This window comes from Epinephelus fuscoguttatus, linkage group LG14, assembly GCF_011397635.1.
Source record: "Epinephelus fuscoguttatus linkage group LG14, E.fuscoguttatus.final_Chr_v1".
Classification (NCBI taxonomy): domain Eukaryota; kingdom Metazoa; phylum Chordata; class Actinopteri; order Perciformes; family Serranidae; genus Epinephelus; species Epinephelus fuscoguttatus.
In genome coordinates, this window is record NC_064765.1 from 30,851,344 (window position 1) to 30,869,799 (window position 18,456).

General features: G+C 41.9%; 1 protein-coding gene across 2 annotated transcripts in view; it reads left to right on the plus strand.

Moving 5' to 3' along the window:
- Window positions 1-925: 925 nt before the first annotated feature.
- fndc5a (fibronectin type III domain containing 5a) overlaps window positions 926-18,456 on the plus strand; it is a 48,445-nt gene continuing 30,914 nt past the window's right edge. The window contains exons 1-2 of one of the 2 annotated variants that reach the window (XM_049597140.1): window positions 926-962; window positions 1,914-2,091. In XM_049597140.1, the coding sequence (XP_049453097.1) occupies window positions 2,034-2,091 (58 nt within the window). In that variant the 5' untranslated portion in view covers window positions 926-962; window positions 1,914-2,033. Of the gene's footprint in view, window positions 963-1,447; window positions 2,092-18,456 lie in introns of those variants that run through there. The other variant, XM_049597141.1, reaches the window with a different exon arrangement.

The window sequence follows — 18,456 nt, forward strand, 5'->3', positions numbered from 1 at the left end:
TTTAACTGGATGTTGGGACTTTTCCAGTAGAGTTTGTAGCAACAAAAATGGGCATTTTAAATGAGAATTTAGGACATTTCCAGCCACCTTTGTAGAAACCAAACCAGGTATTTTGGGCTAAAAGATGTTGTTTTCCTAACCCTAAAACTGACCACATGTTCCAGCGCTGTCACAACTGATATTAAAAACTGATTGGTAAGGAAACGTACAGTTTCAATACATAAGCCTCATATGAAACGTACAAATGTAACATATCTGTGGTTTGCAAAAACATATGCTATTTATTCTAGCAATTGGGTTGCAAAAACGTACCTTGTACTTCTCTAAATTTAGCTTTTACATGCAATATATAATCAGACTAAACTCCCCAAGAGTAAATGGCACAGCTAAAATTAGATCCACCTTGACCAACATCAAAAACACATACATGGATCAGTAAGAGTAGACTAGTAATATAAAATATAGCTATTGTAACACTCACAGGCATATACTTTCTTGGTGCAGGACTTTGACCCCTACATGATACATGATACCACTTTAACTGCAGTGAAGGGTGTGAATACTTCCTCCACCACTGCTGCTGATGGATACATTAAAGTGCTGATAGGGGTGTATGGTACAGGGCTACAAACTCTCTTACTCTGGCTCTCTCTCTCAGTTACAGATGGAGGGGGAGAGCAGCAGTAGCCTACAGGAGAGTGAAGCATGCAAAAAAAAAAAAAAAAAAACAGCACAATAACCCCTCCACCACCACCAACAGTGTTTTCCTCTGAAGCACGTCAGAGGCAGCAGGCTATGAATCGAGGTGCACAGCGGGGTGAAGCAAACACTTCTTGGGGACACAGCTAGGGGACAGTGCGCGTCTCCTGACTCGGGACTGACACTCCCACGCACACAGGCAACAAACACACATATATCCCGGGAAGCTTCAAGTCCACAGCACGCTGCAGAGAGACCATCAGGTACTGTATGCAGACTTTATCCACTTCTCTACTCGCTTCTTCATGCGCTCTCTCCTCTCTAATGTGCTTTGGAAACAATGTGAGCAGTAACAGGGGTCAACCCAGTGCTGAAGTCAAGAGGCACGTGTTTGTTTTTGAAGTGGAAGGAAAGCAGCGCCACAGAGACTTTATCTTTGCGCAGGCGACTGTTTGCGTGGGCCAGTGTATGCATATTTAATCGATGAGTGGGCAGCAGTAATTCAGAGTACTGGCTCACCAAGTGGGCAAAGAAAAGAAGAGGATGGGAGAGAGTGTAGCCGATCAAAGAAGAGGGCTTGTTATTGGTGACAAGTTTTCATGTGATCAGCTGGTCTCTCGCTGTTGTGCTTTTGGAGGCCCGGAATAATTTTTTAACAGCTGGATTTGCTTTGATGGCTGCTTTGTAATGTAAAATATGTGGTGGGAAAGAAGGCCGTAACTACTGAACAATAGAAAACTGTGGAATCATTTATAGAAATCATTCAAGTTTCATTTTACATTCCATTTTTCCACATTTACTGATTTGTATTTTATGAATTATTAAGCCAGGTTGTGCTGCCTGTCCTGCAGCCTCCCTCTCTCACTGTGCAGCCTGGAGGAGTCAGTGTGGCAGGCAGGGACAGTCCAGACGCTCATATACAAAGCCAGCACGTTTCACTCTGTCTGCAGCAGCCGAGCGGCGCTGAGCACCACCTCCAGCATCACCAGCAGCGGCAGCAGCAGCAGATCGGGGAGGGTTTTTTTGGAGCACAGTCGGTGAACCGACGACGCATATGAACATCGGCAGGCTCGAGAGCAGTAGATGATAATGGCTCGCTGGCTGGTTGCCGGTGGCTCGAGGAGCAGTCGAGGCTGTTGAATGAGGTGTTGCGCTGTCCGAGGTACTGAACAGCCGCCGTCGCTGTCCCCCTCTCTGTTTTTTCCTTCCACCAGTCGAGACGATACGCATGAACTGACGTGAACGCCGAGCAGCACAACATCGGCGCACCGGTTAACACAGCAGCACCCCCGGCCAGAGTAAATGGGACCGCACGTCGTCCGAGCGTTAGAAAGATGGAGAGATTTTCCCTGCTCGTCCTCAGCTGTCTCTGCGTCTCTCGAGTCACAGCGGGTAAGTTTATGTTTATGTGCAAATCTGAGGGATGTTTCCATGCATCTTTTTTTTGGAGCTGCAGCTCACAGAGTGGTAAACGAACCGTGGAGGGATTGCAGAGGCATGTGTGGGAAACACTGCTGGCTTACATGGAGCTGGGTTGTGCAGGGGTTCAGATCAGAGCCGGGTTTATTGTGAGACGTTGCGTATTGTATTGTGTGGAAAAGGCTGACTGTGTTTGTAGGCTATTGGAAGCATTTCCGTGTTGTCATCTGAGGAAACAAACACGAGGGGCTGCAATTCATTCCCATCTGAGAGACCTACATAGAATCATAATCAGTTGTCATGTGGATTGATTAAGATTAGTGGGGCTGAATGGACCTGTTACAAACTATGTTTTTGTCTGTGTCTCAAAGCATTGCAGTGTGTGTGTGTGTGTGTGTGTGTGTGTGTGTGTGTGTATGTGTTTGATGTAAGCCAAGCTGACCTTTGAATCAGGCAGGTACTATAAACTGCAAGCTGCAACTGCCAGCTCAATGTTGACCTGAGCTGTATATTAATAACTCTGTCTGTCAGTGTGAATATTAGAATACTGTATGGACATTTGTTGACTATTATCACTGGACATTTTTTATACACAGAGTGTAAATGTGGATGTAATGAACTGCCGCTGGCTACTGGAAATACATGATTGCATTACTGAGGAGCAACAGTGGCCCTCTATTCTCACACAGATCCATGGAAACACCACTGATGCGTGCTGTGCCTGTGTCTGTGTGTGTGAGTGCTGATGTCCAACATATACTGTCTATATGAGTGCATCTATAAAACATGCTTTTTACAGCACAAACTCTACACACACACACACACACACACACACACACTCCCACTTTGACCACTCACTGCGATGGAGTGCCACACTTCACTGCTGCCATCAAAATGCACCCCTGGTTTCGCTCGGCATCCTCCCACTCCTCAATCTTCCCACTGACGATGGATCACCATGCTGCTCTTCTCTCTCACACACACACTCACACACTTTAGCCCCTTAGCATTTTTACTGGTAGGCTGTGGGATGTCTGTAAAGGACGCTAGCACTGGCATGTTGCTATATTTTGACTGTATGTGCTCCACTATATTAAGCAGCACTTGAAAAGAAAAATACAAAGTAGTCTTAATGTTTATGATGATGGTTAACACCTCATAAGTGGTTCACAGCACACTCTGATGTAATTGTAGGCTTTGCTCTGTTATATACATCTGTGTTTATTAATGTTACTCCTGTTATGAAATCTCCATAATTGATGGACACAGTTAATGAATGCTTGACAATCATATTTCATGATATAAGATTACACACATTAACAGATCCCTACAGTGCATAATTAGGCATTTAATCATTACATAATTACAACTATGGTGTATTATGTTTTCAAGCATTTGTTATCTGTTCATACACCAGTTGTTCATTGCTTTGTTAGTGGAGTTACCACTGGAGACAGATACATCAATAAACATTTAAATGCAAAGACTACCTAAATTAAGATTTCCAAATGATATTTCCAAGGGAACTTCAATCGCTTTTTGTGAACGTGGGCTACTCTCTCTCAAAGACAGAAACCAGAGCAGTGAGTCTCAAACTTGTGATGTCATAGGGTATAAAGTCTGGAGCTGCTCCATAAACAGTGAATGGAGGACTGATTTTGTGAACGCACAGAATGTTTTTCACACCCAAATGAGCTTCTCTACCAAATCACAATGTTTATTAACAAAAAGGTAGAAAGGTAGAAAATCCTGGTATCTTAAAATGGTCAAGTTTAGGTACCTAAAAACGTCCCACCAAAAAAAAAAAAAAATCAATATCAGTTTAAGCGTGCGCTGTATTGAGAATATTTCCACAGCATTACCTTGCCATCAGACAACCTTTTCCAACAGGGAGCTGAAGCCATTACATCAAAGCCACCAGATTCCACTGACACAGCCACTGGTCTACCACAGCCTCAGTCAGTTAGGTTGTGGGGTAAAGTATTCAGATATACTGTACACTACATTGATATTGATTTTTTTTTTCTTTAGGTGGCTAAAATGCACTTTCCGTTGGCCCCATCCATAGCAGTACATTGTTCAGCTTCAAAGATGATAGCAAAGCAACAAAGTGCATAAAAAAGCACAGTAGAAACATCAGACTGGTCGGACCAAAGTGTTTAACTATGTATCTTTAAACATTTCAGTAATGGCTGAAAATGACAACAGAAATAACAAGTTTGCAGATTTTACATACCACACTTGAAATCATTTGCCAGTTGTGTACCTTGAAGTGATTGTTATTGTTAACGCATCATGGCAATTCAGTCGATACTCAGAACATTCCCCTGGCTGCTCTCAGTGTCATCTATAACATATTTCACCATCCATCTTCCACCATTCAATGTCTGTGAAGCAGCTCCAGGCTTTATACTTGATGACATCACAAATTTGAGTTTTAGCCCTCTAGTTCTTGATTTGTGAGAGAGTTCTTCATGTTTACTGATATTTTGGGGCAGTTTTTGACCATAGGAATAACATGTATGAATTTTGTTTTTGTTAGCTTACAGCTACATTATCAGCCAGTAATGAAGTGTTTATATGCTGCTTATAAATAGGTGTTTTAATAAAGTATAAGTAATATTAGTTAATGGCAGAAAAAAGGTTATATTGTGTAATCCAGTGGTTTAAAGTGATTCACTCTTAATCACCGATCTGCACAATATTAATAGAGTGATAGTTGCATGTATAGTAAAAATGCAAAAAAATAATAATAATAAAACAACAAACGGTACATGATTTGTCACCACAGTCAACAACTCTGTCACCTAGTGTATCCAGAAAAAGTGTATCAGAATACAAGAAGGGGGATATACCAGGTCATCATGTGGTCACTGGTTCAGTGACGTGTTTAAATGCTGACAAACAGCCATTTAGTAGTTGCTCTAGAGCTCTAGCTCATATCAATAGATCCTCATCTGCAACTTTAAACCTTAACTTTTAGGCAAACCTGCAAATTTCTAGATAAACAAGGGCCTGATTGGAGCAACCAGCTGTACAATGACAATTGTACACCTATTCTAGCTTGGCTATCTAGGGGTTTATGTGGTGTCTTTGTCCATCTGGACTCTGATGAGGACACAATAGTAATGAAATGTGTGGCCTGCTTGCATCATTGAAGACTGCAAATCAATGAATGTGCTTGAGTCCAATTTTTCAGATGGATGCAAAGTCCTTAAAGTGCGCAGGAGTGGCTCCCCCGTGACTTTGGGGTCAAGGCGCCAGGGCCCTCAGCTTCTCTGGTTGGAACTTTGTTCCATTTTTCTCCATTGTTTGCTTTCATCTCTCGACTGCAGAGGCGATCCTAGACTGTGGGGGCCCCCGGGCAAAGCAGCCCATCGAGGCCCCCTACTTTTTACTTTGACACCAGATCCTCTGCCTTGTGGTTTTGTCGTCCGATTCTACTTACTCTCATCACGTGATTAATGCAGTCTGATTGCTGCTCTGTTTATAATTGTGGTGACTATTGTCTGACAAAGTCATGATTTTAAAACGCAAAACGATGGTGGGGTTGGTGGGCAAGTAATGTAATCAATGCATGCCTGAACACAATACCAGTAAACCGCTGACTATTGTGGCAAACCTAGTTTATTGCTGTCATTACAAAATGTGCCAGTATCATGGCATCCCTTTGCCCTTTTACTAATTTTTTTTTGGGGGGGGGGCTCCAAACATTTGCCAGGTTCGCCTCTCCTGACAGTGCACCCCTGCTTGGCTGTATCCAGTAAAGACATTAAATGCCCAAAAACTTATCGTACCATTCTATGACAAATAAGTAAACTTTATCTGTGGATGAAAGTCATGTGAAATGATCAAAAGCTCCAGAACAGCTACTAAATGAACCCTGAGGTGAGATTGTTGTGACAACTGCTGTTTTCAGGGTCAAAAATAGGTGTGCTGAAATGTTTATGTGGCCAATTCAGAAACCTGCAGACTAGGGATGTAACGATATGGAAAATTTGATATCTCGATTATAGTGACCAAATTATCACGGTAAACGATAATATTGCGATATTTTTTTAAGCGCTATAAAATATCCAAAAAATAGATACATTGAAATAACTTCACCAAATCTTGTAACTTCTTCATCATATTAAAATGTTAACAGCCAAAATATTATATTAAAATGAAACTTTCACATTAAAGGGGCAAGGGATTGGCACAGCAACAGAAAATTTTATTCTAAATGAACAAAATATGTAAACACATTACAGGAGCAAAGCTTATTTGCCTGGTGCATTTTAACAGTCAGCAAAATATGTAAACAATTTATATATTAATTATTCATTCATTAGCACGACAGGAAAAATATATATAAAACAAAACAATTCAAGAGTAGAACAAAAAGCATACTATATATAGAATAGATATCACAAATGTGCAGGAGAAACCAAAAAAACCCTAAGGGCAATGGTCATCATTACACAGAATAATTCACACATTAGAAGTGTGCATGTGAGTCAGAGGATTACCTGTATGAGAAAAGAAGTGCATGCTCTCGGTCAAAGGTTAACACGGCAGCGTTTTATGTTGTTTCCTTGAGCTTATGTCGAGAAAGCATAACTGGCCGTCTATATCGATTCTAGCTCGCCATGCAATAACCATAATCACAGTGATTCAATCATAGTTGATCTCAGTTAGCGTTACGTTGCGTCGCTTTATATTCTGTCGGCTCCGCTCAGTGTTTTCAGCTCCATTTCGTTTTGAAACACTTAACGTTAGCAACATAGCTGCTAATACAGCTATTAGTATTAGCTCCTAATTGTCTTAAACGAAAACGGAAAACCTAGTCGCCGTATAGGAGGACAGATACGGCTCAAATGTCCCGTATACGTCGAGAGTTACACATTATGACAATCTCAGTAAAACCAAAGTCCCGCACACAATAACTGACGTTTGCATGGCATAACTTGCATTGGTTGTAAAGCTGTGGATGATGGTCACAGAGATGAGCCAGCAGATTTGTAGTGTTGCTACCCTTCGCAGCAACTTTCTTTATGCATGTTCTGCACACAGGATAGTTGTCCTCCACCAGCTGTCCCTCTGCATTCTTCAGAAACCCAAAGTACACCCAGACCTCAGACTTTGTGTGTTTAGTTGGGGGGGGGAAATGTCCTGAGTGCCGCTATCACCACCTTCCACCATGTTTTCATTCTTTGTGTTTACACATGCTACGCATTCACGCAGCGCCTGCATCGCGAGACTTGAATGAGGTTGTTATTACATATCCTGATAATCCACCACGATAATGCAGTTAATTTAAACATAAACGGTAATTCTTACCGTGTAAAAATTAACCAAGATTTACCGTAATATCGGTAATCGTTACATCCCTACTGTAGACTGACATGTAACTGCATTACTCTTGATTCACAATTCAAGTTTTTGTCTCTCAGTTTATTTTAGGACTCAGTCAGACACCTGCACCAGAGAAAGCAGGCCAAATCGATGTCGAGGCAGAGAGGTGGACTAGCAGGAGTGAGTGGGTGCGCGCCTCAGCACCATAGAAATGTACACTACGGTGACGTTTTTACTGTGTTTGTGTTTATAGTGACTCATAAACACTCAGTTGATCCTGGGAAAGGAAAGGTAATGTTTCCATTTAAAATGTAAATCGACTCTCCAACACATTTGTCTAAATGAGGCAATAAATCCTCACAGGCAATTTGTCCCGGTCCCTAACAGTTCTGCATTTGGAGAAAGAAAAAACAAAGAAAATCAATGAATCAATCAACAAATTGAACAGTGATGCAGTCGGTGGAAAGGCTCCAGGCTGTTCTCTTTGTTTTGAGAGGTGCTTATAATGATGATTGAAGAAATCTGAGTCTTTCAAAGGCTCAGAGGTTATCTTTTATGCTGTAAACAAAAAACTGGGAACATTTTGGCAATTACCTGCCAGGTGATAAATTCTCTGTGAGTGCCAGTGTATTACATGTCAAGTGCTAAGCCATGTAGCATCTATAGAGAGGAGCTGCAGGCCTCAGCTGTGAGAGCCAAAGTTTGTAAAAACTACCAATCTTCTCCTCCTTCACATCAAATTAACATCAAACAAGAAACAAAGTGTGAATATTTCTGAGCTGGCATTCAGTCAGAGCGATGCAAACAAAAGAAGACCAAATCAAAATGAATGTGGTTTCATAAGATTCTCTGTGCTATTTGTCGCACACACACACACACACACACACACACACACACAGTTCCTCAAACACAGAAGGACTGTTTGGTAGACACGACGCATTGCATTATTCATTTTTTAAAAACAGCCCTTGGGTCTTTGATGTTATTGTTTCCAGACTTCAGTTTTGTCACATGTATGAAATGAGGGGACTGAACAATGTCCATCATCAGTGTCAGAGGATCAGCAGACAGTGTGCAGGACTCGTGTTCATGGTCTGAAACTGAAACAATGATGTTATGAGCTTTACTGTGCACATTAGAAACAGCATAAGTGTCTTTTGGTGGAGTTTTAATCCTCAGAATGCAACGCTGCTGCCCTGGTTTTATTTAAATGTGTGTCCTTTAGACCTGCTGGATATCTGGGGCAGTCTCCTGATCCGAGGGAATCATTACTGTTCCCTCTGAATAGGCACTTTAACAGAGCAGAGAAAGTACAGGAGCGTGTGTGTGTGTGTGTGTGTGTGTGTGTGTGTGTGTCCATGTAAGAGACGCGGGGGAAGCAGAATTGTGTGTGTGTGCATGTGATTATCTGTTCATTAGTTTCCCTGTAGTCAATTGTGTGCGCACAATTAGCTGTTTGTAATTATTAGCTCTTTGTAATCTTGTTTGCAGTTTTTTAAAAGCAGTGTACTGCACTTTTCTACCAGGGGCTTATCACCACACAGTCACTGCATTTTCTTCTTACAAATATGTTGCATCAGATTTGGGGGATTTGGCAGAGAAACACCTTATTATGTCGCAATTGCATGCAACATTGCCAGAACTCCAGGATGTTTGTGACTTTATTTTGCAGTGCTATTTCTACCATATTATTTCCAAGAAGACATAAATATACATTGGCAAGTCGCCACCACAGTGAACTTGAATTTCCAGGCTGCAGTGGACATACACAGTATGGAAGGCTTTACACCAGTCCATCTCATCCACACTTTATTTTAATTAACAAAACAGGCAATGACGGATCCTTACTACTTCTTTACTGTCACGCCAAAGTGCTGCTTCATTCATTCAAAGAAAAAAAATGACAGATAGAAAGAAGCCATTTTAAGCCATTTCATGGGAAAATGGCACTCTTAAATCATCACAGTTTGTAGAATACAAAAGAAAAATGTCCCCCCAAATCCAAGCAGCAACCTCTGAGGCTGAAAAATGAAGTCAGTGTGAAAGTGCCAAAATCTGCAGTTCCTCTAATGGCCACTTGAGGCTGGCTCCAAAACAGAGTCAATCCCCATAGACTGCCATGTTACAATGTCCATGTTTACAGCCTGATACAAAAATGTTTCTGGTCTCTATAACTAGATAGCCCCTTGGTTTAAAAGTCCAGCATGTAGTGTTTAGGGCCAGCTATTGGCAGATATGGTACAAAATATTCATAACTATGTTTTCATTGGTGTATAATTAAGTGAAACTAAGAATTGTTGTGGTTTGGTTATAGTGAACCAATTATATCTATGGAGCAGGTCCTCCTCCACGGAGGCCGCTGTGTTTTTTTACAGTAGCCCACAACAGACAAACCAAACCGTGACTCTAGATAGGGCCATTTGTGTTTTCACGCACGAGAAGTTTCAGTTCTGCCACCAAATCCTACCCAGTAGAACTGGCAATGCAACTGCAACACACACCGCCGCCAGCGCGGCGCTGTGGCCGTCAAGTGCCGCCTCCCAACACACACTGGCAGTGGCGCACACCGTCGACGTGTATTTCCCAACCCAGCCCGCTACGTGGCTGTACCTACACTAGTTGCCAACTGCTAGTAACGGAAGAAGAAGAGGAAAAACTTTGAGGCAACAACAACTTGGATTTCACGGGTGAGTTTCTTATCAAAGTTGTCTTATTAAAAATTTGAAACAGCCGGAGTTGATACTACGGTGGCCGAGACGTACATAAAAGGCTTTTCTCGCAGTGCCGGCCGTGCTGGAAATAGAGCAGTGGGCTGAAGCAGAGCGGCGCAGCGCATCGGCTGGGGCCAGTGTGGGTTGGTTCATAGAATATAATGGAGGCAAGCGTTTTGACGCACAGCGTTTTGATGGCGGTGTGTGTTGCACTTTACACATAAGTAAGGGCATGGCCATTTTTTAAGAGGATGTCTGTGGCTAATATCCTCAGGTTCTCATTCAGACCCCCCCCCTATCTGTGAAGGTTCATTATTTTTTGCTTCTCACCCATTATTAGTTTATCACTTTAACATTGCATAAATTAGCCAGCAACTGGCAGACTTCTTTTTCCACTCACAGGTTAACAAATATGTCACTACGTCTTCCTACAAACAGCACTGTTTAATTTCTGCCTGCATGTTTTTTCATTCAAACATTGTTAAAACAGAGCAGCTGTTGTTGTCTTGAGAAGTGAGCAGAGTGAGATACCAGGCAGGTGATGTTACGTTGTGTTTCCTGAGTATTTTATCTCATAACGGCATTTTTTACATAGAGCCTGTGCTTTGTCTGTTGGCCTGTATATTCTCTTAAATCCACAATATTTCCACGCTGTTTTATTCCCGATAAATAACTTTATCCTCGTCATCTTTTTCATGGCTGCACACCTGCAGTGACACTCAAGCTGATGAAATCGATCTATGTTTTCACATTACATTAATGAAATTAGATCATTGATCACTGAATCAATACAATGATCAAGATCAATGGATTGTTACAGTCCTTTTGGCCTCTAGATGAATACATTTAAAATTTAGTGTTTGACAAGAAATCTTTCTTCAAACTTGAATAAAAGAGTCATATATAAATTGTGATGGTTTGTTTCCTGGTATTTTTGTTTTTCAAGCTGTATGCAGATCTGTGTGTAAATACAGAACAAGCTTTAGAATATAAAAATGAAGCAAGAGGTAATTTATAAGTTGACTTGACAGAGCTGGTGTATTTCTGGAACATGGAATTGGGGCTGGAAGACAAAAAAGAAAAAGCTGTGTTTAAGAAGTCTGTCCTCCCCATAGCATTGTAGCTGTGGTTACCGTGTCACAGCTGCCCAGATAATCTTCCTTCATCTTACCCTCACCCTGTCACGTTTTAATTGCCACCTGACAAGCTAAATTAAAAGAAGTGAGAGTACATTTTTATGATGTCCCGTCAAAGTCCTCTTACATAAGTGTCGCTTAGTGTTTGTATTAACGTACTAGTGCTGCTGCTCTTTCCTCTGGCACCTCATCAGCCTTTTCTTTGTTTCAAAAAGCCTCTCTGAGTTCCTGTTTGAGAGCTCGCCAATGGCTTAGTGAGATGCAGATGAATAGAGAGATGGCCTTGTGGTTAAGAACGAGGGCTCATATGTTCTTAAGCTCTGAGATCTGGTAGCAATACTCAGATTAAGACCAAACAGCAGGAGCTGGAAACACAAAGAAAATAATTTAGATTTTAATCTTTTTCTCCTCAGAAATTGTTTTTAATGTAATTTTACTTTTTCTTAAGCTTTTCTGTAACCATGTAACCACGGCTCTTTTCAGTCGAAAATGGAACGAAACAGGCAGTAGAGGACAGATTGGTGCGATCATCTGGACACCAGGCCTGTGGGAGAAAGAGATGGCAATGCCAAAAGACTGACGTGGCAGCGGCAGTTCGCTGACGCAGTCTGTCGTCTGTCCAGTGTCACGTATGAATGTGTGCAGGTGGGAGGGGAGGACCCATGCCATGAATGTAAAGGTATTTGTGGGGTAATCTGCATCACAGACTTAGTTGTATGTGTACGTGTGTGTGTTCTGAGAGGCCTCATTCATCAAAGCATTTGTAAAACAAGTTCCAAATATGTTCTTACAGGAGTTGTCCATACAATCAAGAAAATTTGTATTCATCAAATAGGAGTTCTTTACACAGTGATCAATGACGAACTGCTTGTGCACATACAGGCTCATTTACATTCAGTCCAGAATGACATATGGTCAACATCATCACTGAAGTCCTAGCAGTGTTAATATAGAGTCACTTGTTGTGGACAGAAGTAGCAACAGGGAAAGATAAAGAAACATCACAAACAGACAGGAAAAGATACTGCGGCGTGTCGAAAGCAGACATGCATGGCAGCTCCCCAGCATACACTGGAGCAAAGGATTTATTGACATAAGTCTCAGTTTATGTGTGTTCCTGCATTTGTACTTTGTATTTTACAGTGTGTTCTACAACACTCCCATTGCGTCCACATTTTATATACAGTTATACAATCAGTTATTATGCACAAATGTGGTTATATCCAGAGTGATGTGGTGTGTACAGCTGGTACAGATTTCCTTCTGGCAGAGGGTGGTTTGACTGAAATGCTGTTCTAGCTGTTAGTTACCTTAATATACTGTGCAACAGCAATTCCTCGCGCTCTTAATGTGTCACAGCTGAAAAATCACTAGTCGTAAATGAAATTCACAAGAGACTTTTCCAAAGAAATATTAATACTGTATAGATACAGTATGGGGAGAGGTAAATTCATTCAGCATATGGAAAATGTACCTGTCGTAGTTAGGGAAATTAAAATGAATGCTGCTAAATGTCATTTTTAATCCAGATTTATTATGCTTATATGCATAGTGGTCCTATACGTCAAATTATGAGACTCAAGGTAGCCCTCCAGCGTTAATTTTGGACACTCCATGACAGTGTGTCATTTACCCTCATTACACGCTTTGTGTTTCTCAAAATAAACTTCCATTTTCACTGGAAACTTACAGTTTGCATTTGTCTCTTTTCCAAATAAACTTGGATCATATGTTGAAAACTTTGTGTTTATGTTTACTTCTTTTAGATAACAAAAACATGTGGTTAGGTTTGGAAAAAAATATCATGATTCAGCCTAAAATTCGTATGTTTGTCACTAATGTAATGCATACGACATACATCACTAGCGTATTGTGCTACAAAAACTAGCAAACTATGTTGTTCTTAAAATAACTTGATTGACTTTTTGTTTCACAAGACACGAACTGTGGTACCCTGGGTGAAAGTCCAGAGTTTGTTTGACACCACTGATCAGCCCTATGTTGACTTTGTCTCCCTTTATACAATGGAAGTTGCTCAGAGTGTCAAAAATGCCATCGTCACCCAGTGTGTCTCATACAGCCGCTAACAGGTGCCTCTATGAGTCAGTATCTGCAGTATGTGTGTCTAATATGGGAATTGCTCTACCCATGATTACACCTGCGTGCCACTGGGGGTTTGTTGGTATGCAAGTCAGGATTGGTTCCAATGGGACGCCTCAGTAGCTCACCTGGAAAAGCATGCACCCCATGTGTTAAGGCTGAGTCCTTACCGCAGCAGCTTTGCTACATGTCGTTCCCTCTCTCTCTCCCCTCTCTCCTGTCACTCTTCACCTGTACTAAACAAAAAAGGCCAATGTATGCACATTGTAAAGCACAAGAAGGAATTGATACCATGAGTGCATGCATGGATTGGGGCCGCTCAATTTCTCCCTCTCCTTCTGTTCTCCTCAGCAGCCCAGCAGAGCATAAAAAATACTGTTTTTATTTGCCACCAGGCAGTAAAATCCTGTGGGGCGGTTGTGGTGGCCCAGATGGTGCGTTTTACATCCGAGCAGTCTGCAGCACAGGTGGGCCCTCTATGAGTTCACCTGTACCACCTTCACCAACACACAGACACTTCTGCTCATTTGTCTCCTCTTACAAAACTCTCCTGTTCCAGGAGTTGTGTCCGACACAGATAAGACAGACTATGTTTTTGCGCAGATGTAAATGTGGTAGACGCCTACATATGCGTGTGTGCTCTTCACTGTCAGTTTCCAATGTTTAACCTTTGTGCCTGGAGCTGCAAGTCTGGTTTTGGGGGCAGGGGCTCAATCCAGTCGTAAGTCACACAGCATGTGTTTTTCTTAGGGGAATACTTGCTTGAGAGAGACACAGATGGATGGAGAGAAAGCAAATTAATCTATGCAAAAGGGGAAGAGTGCTAGTATTAAAGGCACAGGAGAGGAAGACAAATCCCAGAGAGAGACAGAGAGAAAACGCTAGTGGCAAAAGGAGAGCGTGAAACATGGAGGAATCAGAGAGAGGGTGTTATTCACGTTCTCCCCCTCCACCTGCCTGTGACACCAATCCTCCCGGGCAGCTACTGTAGGCTTTACTTTACCAGCTGTGCCTGAGTCCACAGAGAGAGACAGACACAGTAAGTCCGGAGTGAAAGACAGAGAAAAGAGGACAGTTATGTATCCAGCGCTAATATCATATTCATAGCCATATATCAAGCTGTGAGCTTCATTCGCGTTATCAGCCCCATCCCAGCTGATTTGAGATTTCATTAGCAGTGGGCCTGTCAAATAATCAGCCTCACGGCACTCCTTTGCCTTTCTGAATTAGCTGGCATGCATTCTCTCTGCACACAATGCTGCATTGATTTTCATACCCTGCCTTTTGACATTTAATTAGAGAAAAGTGTGTGTGTGTGTGTGTGTGTGTGTCTGATGGAAAAAGAGGGAGAAAGATTCTGTTTTGCAATCCCACCCTGCATTCTGGTGGCCAGCGGGGTTGGAAAATTCATTTCCTATGAGTAAATAACTCATTTCTCTACAAAGGGACAAAAAGACCCTTAGGTGTGATTATTTGACAGTGCCGGGCTGCTGTGTGCAGGAGCAGAACAGACCACAAAAAAATGCACAGGCTCTTTTCGACATGCACACATGCAGAAAACACACATATACAAACACCTACACGCACAAGCAGGAGCTCTGTGGGCGTTAAGGGAAGACATGATAAATGCATCCAAAATTAAAATATATAGGCGGACAGTAATCTAGCCACCAGGGTATATGGTATATGACAGTATTTGTGTAATTTGTATTTGTGTCTCATCTTCAATGTTGCGTAGACACGTTTTGCTGGATTTAAATAATAATAATAATAAATTTTATTTGTATTGCACTTTACATTTTAGCAATCTCAAAGTGCTACAGAGCAGAAAAAAAAATTAAAACAGAATTAATACAATTTAAGAATTATTAAAAATGATTAGAGACAGTGAATAGTTAAAAGGAGAACCTATAAAAGACATTTAGCAGAACGCTTTTGTAAAAAGATAGGTTTTTAGGTCTTGTTTAAAAACATCAGTAGTCTGTGGGGCCCTGAGGTGGTCAGGGAGGGCGTTCCACAGCCTCGGAGCAGCAGAGGAAAAGGCCCGGTCACCCACGTGCGGAGCTTGGTTCTGGGAGCTTGGAGGGTGTTTGTGGTTGCAGAATGGCAGGTGCGTGAGGAGGTCTGGGGGGTGAGGGGTTCCTTGAGGTAAAGGGGGGCATGTCCGTGAATGCACTGGTCGGTGAGGAGGGAGACCTTGTACTCAATCGTGAGTGGGACAGGGAGCCAGTGAAGCAATTTCAGGATGGGGTGATGTGATCATGTTTGCACACCCTCATCAGGATCCTGGCAGCGCTGTTCTGGATGTATTGCAGTCTCTGTATGCTCTTGCCAGAGATCCCGATGAGGAGTGCATTACAGTAGTCCAGCCTGGAGGAGACAAAGGCGTGGATGAGCTTCTCTGCATCTGCCAGGGCCATAAATACTTATGGCCCCCACAATAATGAATAGATAGGAAATAAGCACCCTTCTTGCTGGAAGACGTGATGACACTTTATGCCGCAACGGATATCAACACATCAGTGGGCTAAACAGATATGATTCATTTCATTCATTTTCCATAACCGCTTATCTTGCTGGGGGTTGCATGGGTAGCTGGAGCTAGTGATGGCCAAATGAAGCCTCATGAAGCATTTTCTTTATTTTCTGAGCGCACTAGATGGCGCTTTTTGTTCAACAAATGGTTTAAAACACATTAAATTGCCATTCTTTGAGCCTCTCTTTTTAATCCAGAGTGCCATCTAGTGGGATCAGAAAATGAAGAAAATGCTTCATGAGGCCATCACTACCTGGAGCCTATCCCAGCTGACCAGAGTTGGGTATAATGCGTTACTTTGTACTTCAATTACTTTTTGCAGTAACAAGTAACCAAACGCGTTAGTTTGCTGTTTGAGTAGGCTAATCAAATACTTAAGTACATTTTCAAACAAGACATCAGTTACTTCCATTACTTTTAGAACGCTGGTCCTTCAGCTCTGAAACAGCAACGACTGTCGTTTGGTTCTAATAACAGAGATAATGTTAAACCTATCAGTCTGAAAGAAGCCACGGAGCTTGTGGCTCGCTATGTGGTCGGAGAAATGCTGCCGTTGTCTATGGTGGAGTCTAAATAGGTGGAGTAGGACTCGCTGACAGACATATTTCAGACTCAGGACTGGCATTATGCCTGGTACACGCTACACGCTGGTACTCACCAATTATCCCCGGTTGTCTTTCACGGCGTGTGTGATGTCATCGGGTTATTCTTGTCCTGTTTTAAGGAGGTTATAAGGAGCTTTTAATTTGAAACAAGTGTTGATTTTGAAATGACGGTGCGATGTGTTAACTTTATAAAGACAACGGAGCGGATAAAAAGTAGATATATAAACACACAGAGGGATTAATTAATAAATAACAGTCCAATAATGTAGTCTGTTTCAAATGAAGCTGGGAGCCTCTGCAGTTGTGGTGAGTAAAAGCCCCGCCGCTATTTGTTAATGTTATTACTTTATGTCCGACTGTGAGGATGTACCATTGTTAGCTAGCTTGATGCTAATGACAGTAATGTTAACTCAGCGGGCTGACAAAGTGCCTCTGCTGTTTCACACCATCATTTCCCCCTTTTCTCTGTGTGGTAACATCCCTAGAGGAAATATTAAAAATGCTGGGGTGTTGTTGTCATACAGTTGTCTACGGCAGCAGATCGTTCTGTGTTTCTACTGGTCAACGTGACGGCTGTGATGGGAGAATTGGATCTCAGTGAAGGGCAAGTGGCCCATAACTTTAATTTTGGAGACAAAAAATGTAGGCTTAGCGCCCTGTGGTCCATTGCCCAATAAGAAATGTAGAATACTCAAAAGTACTTTAAAAGTACTTGAGTTACTTTTCTCAGGGAGTAATGTTGGAAGTACTTTTAAAGTAACTGAGTTACTTTACTCAGGGAGTAACGTTGGAAGTACTTTTAAAGTAATTGAGTTACTTTTCTCAGGGAGTAATGTTGGAAGTACTTCTAAAGTAACTGAGTTACTTTACTGAGGGAGTAACACAGTAAAGTAACTAGTTACTTTTTTAGAAAGTAACGCAGTAACGTACTTTGATTACTTTAAAAGTAACCCTTACCCAACACTGCAGCTGACATTGGGCGAGAGGCAGGGTACACCCTAGACAGGTCTCTATGTGTCACAGGGCTGATACATAGAGACAGACAACCATTCATGCCCACATTCACACCAATTAACCTAGCCTGCATGTCTCTGGACTGTGGGAGGAAGCCATAATACCCGGGGAAAACCCACGCTGACAAGGGGAGAACATGCAAACTCTGCACAGAGGGGCTTCCCCACCCCAGGGTTTGAATCTCCCACACCAGGTTTGACTAGGAACCCTCTTGCTGTGTAGCAACATAGCTACTGCACCACCATGCCACCCTAAATAGTGATGATGTGTTAAATAAAATAGTGTGGTTAAAGAACTGTGATTGTAGTTGGAAGAAGTCATCTTAAGATAAAGTTTTATGTGGCAATACTCTCAAACAGGGGCAGAGGTATTTTTCTTTTTTACTACTCCTGTAACATCATCCCCACCACTCACAGTCACCATCTCTCTCAGCTCAGCTGCCTGTTGCACCTATAGAGACTGACCTCTGGTGGCACATGTTGTGTACCACAGCACATCGCCTCTATACAGTGTCTCAGTGTCAGTTAAATAGAAAGAGGAGCGTCTGTATTTTTGACAGTATTGAAAAATCATACCTTTAGGATTTCTAAATGCCCTGATACTCTAATACCTTGATACTGCCCAAACCTATTAGCTGTTGCAATTTGTTGTTTATTTGCGTTGATTTTTCATTATGTCTAGTTCTTGTTTGTAATAAATGCAATCAACATAGTAGTAGTAGTAATAATAATATTACAAGCAGTATTTATTTTAGTGGTAGGAGGGCCAAGGGAAGCTCGCCTAGGGCATTGAATGTGCTAAGTCTGGCACTGTGTAATGCAGCCGATCAGCAGCCAGAGTTTAAGGAGCATGGGGCTAATTAACGGCAGAATAGTACATGAGTGAGTCACAGCAAGGTA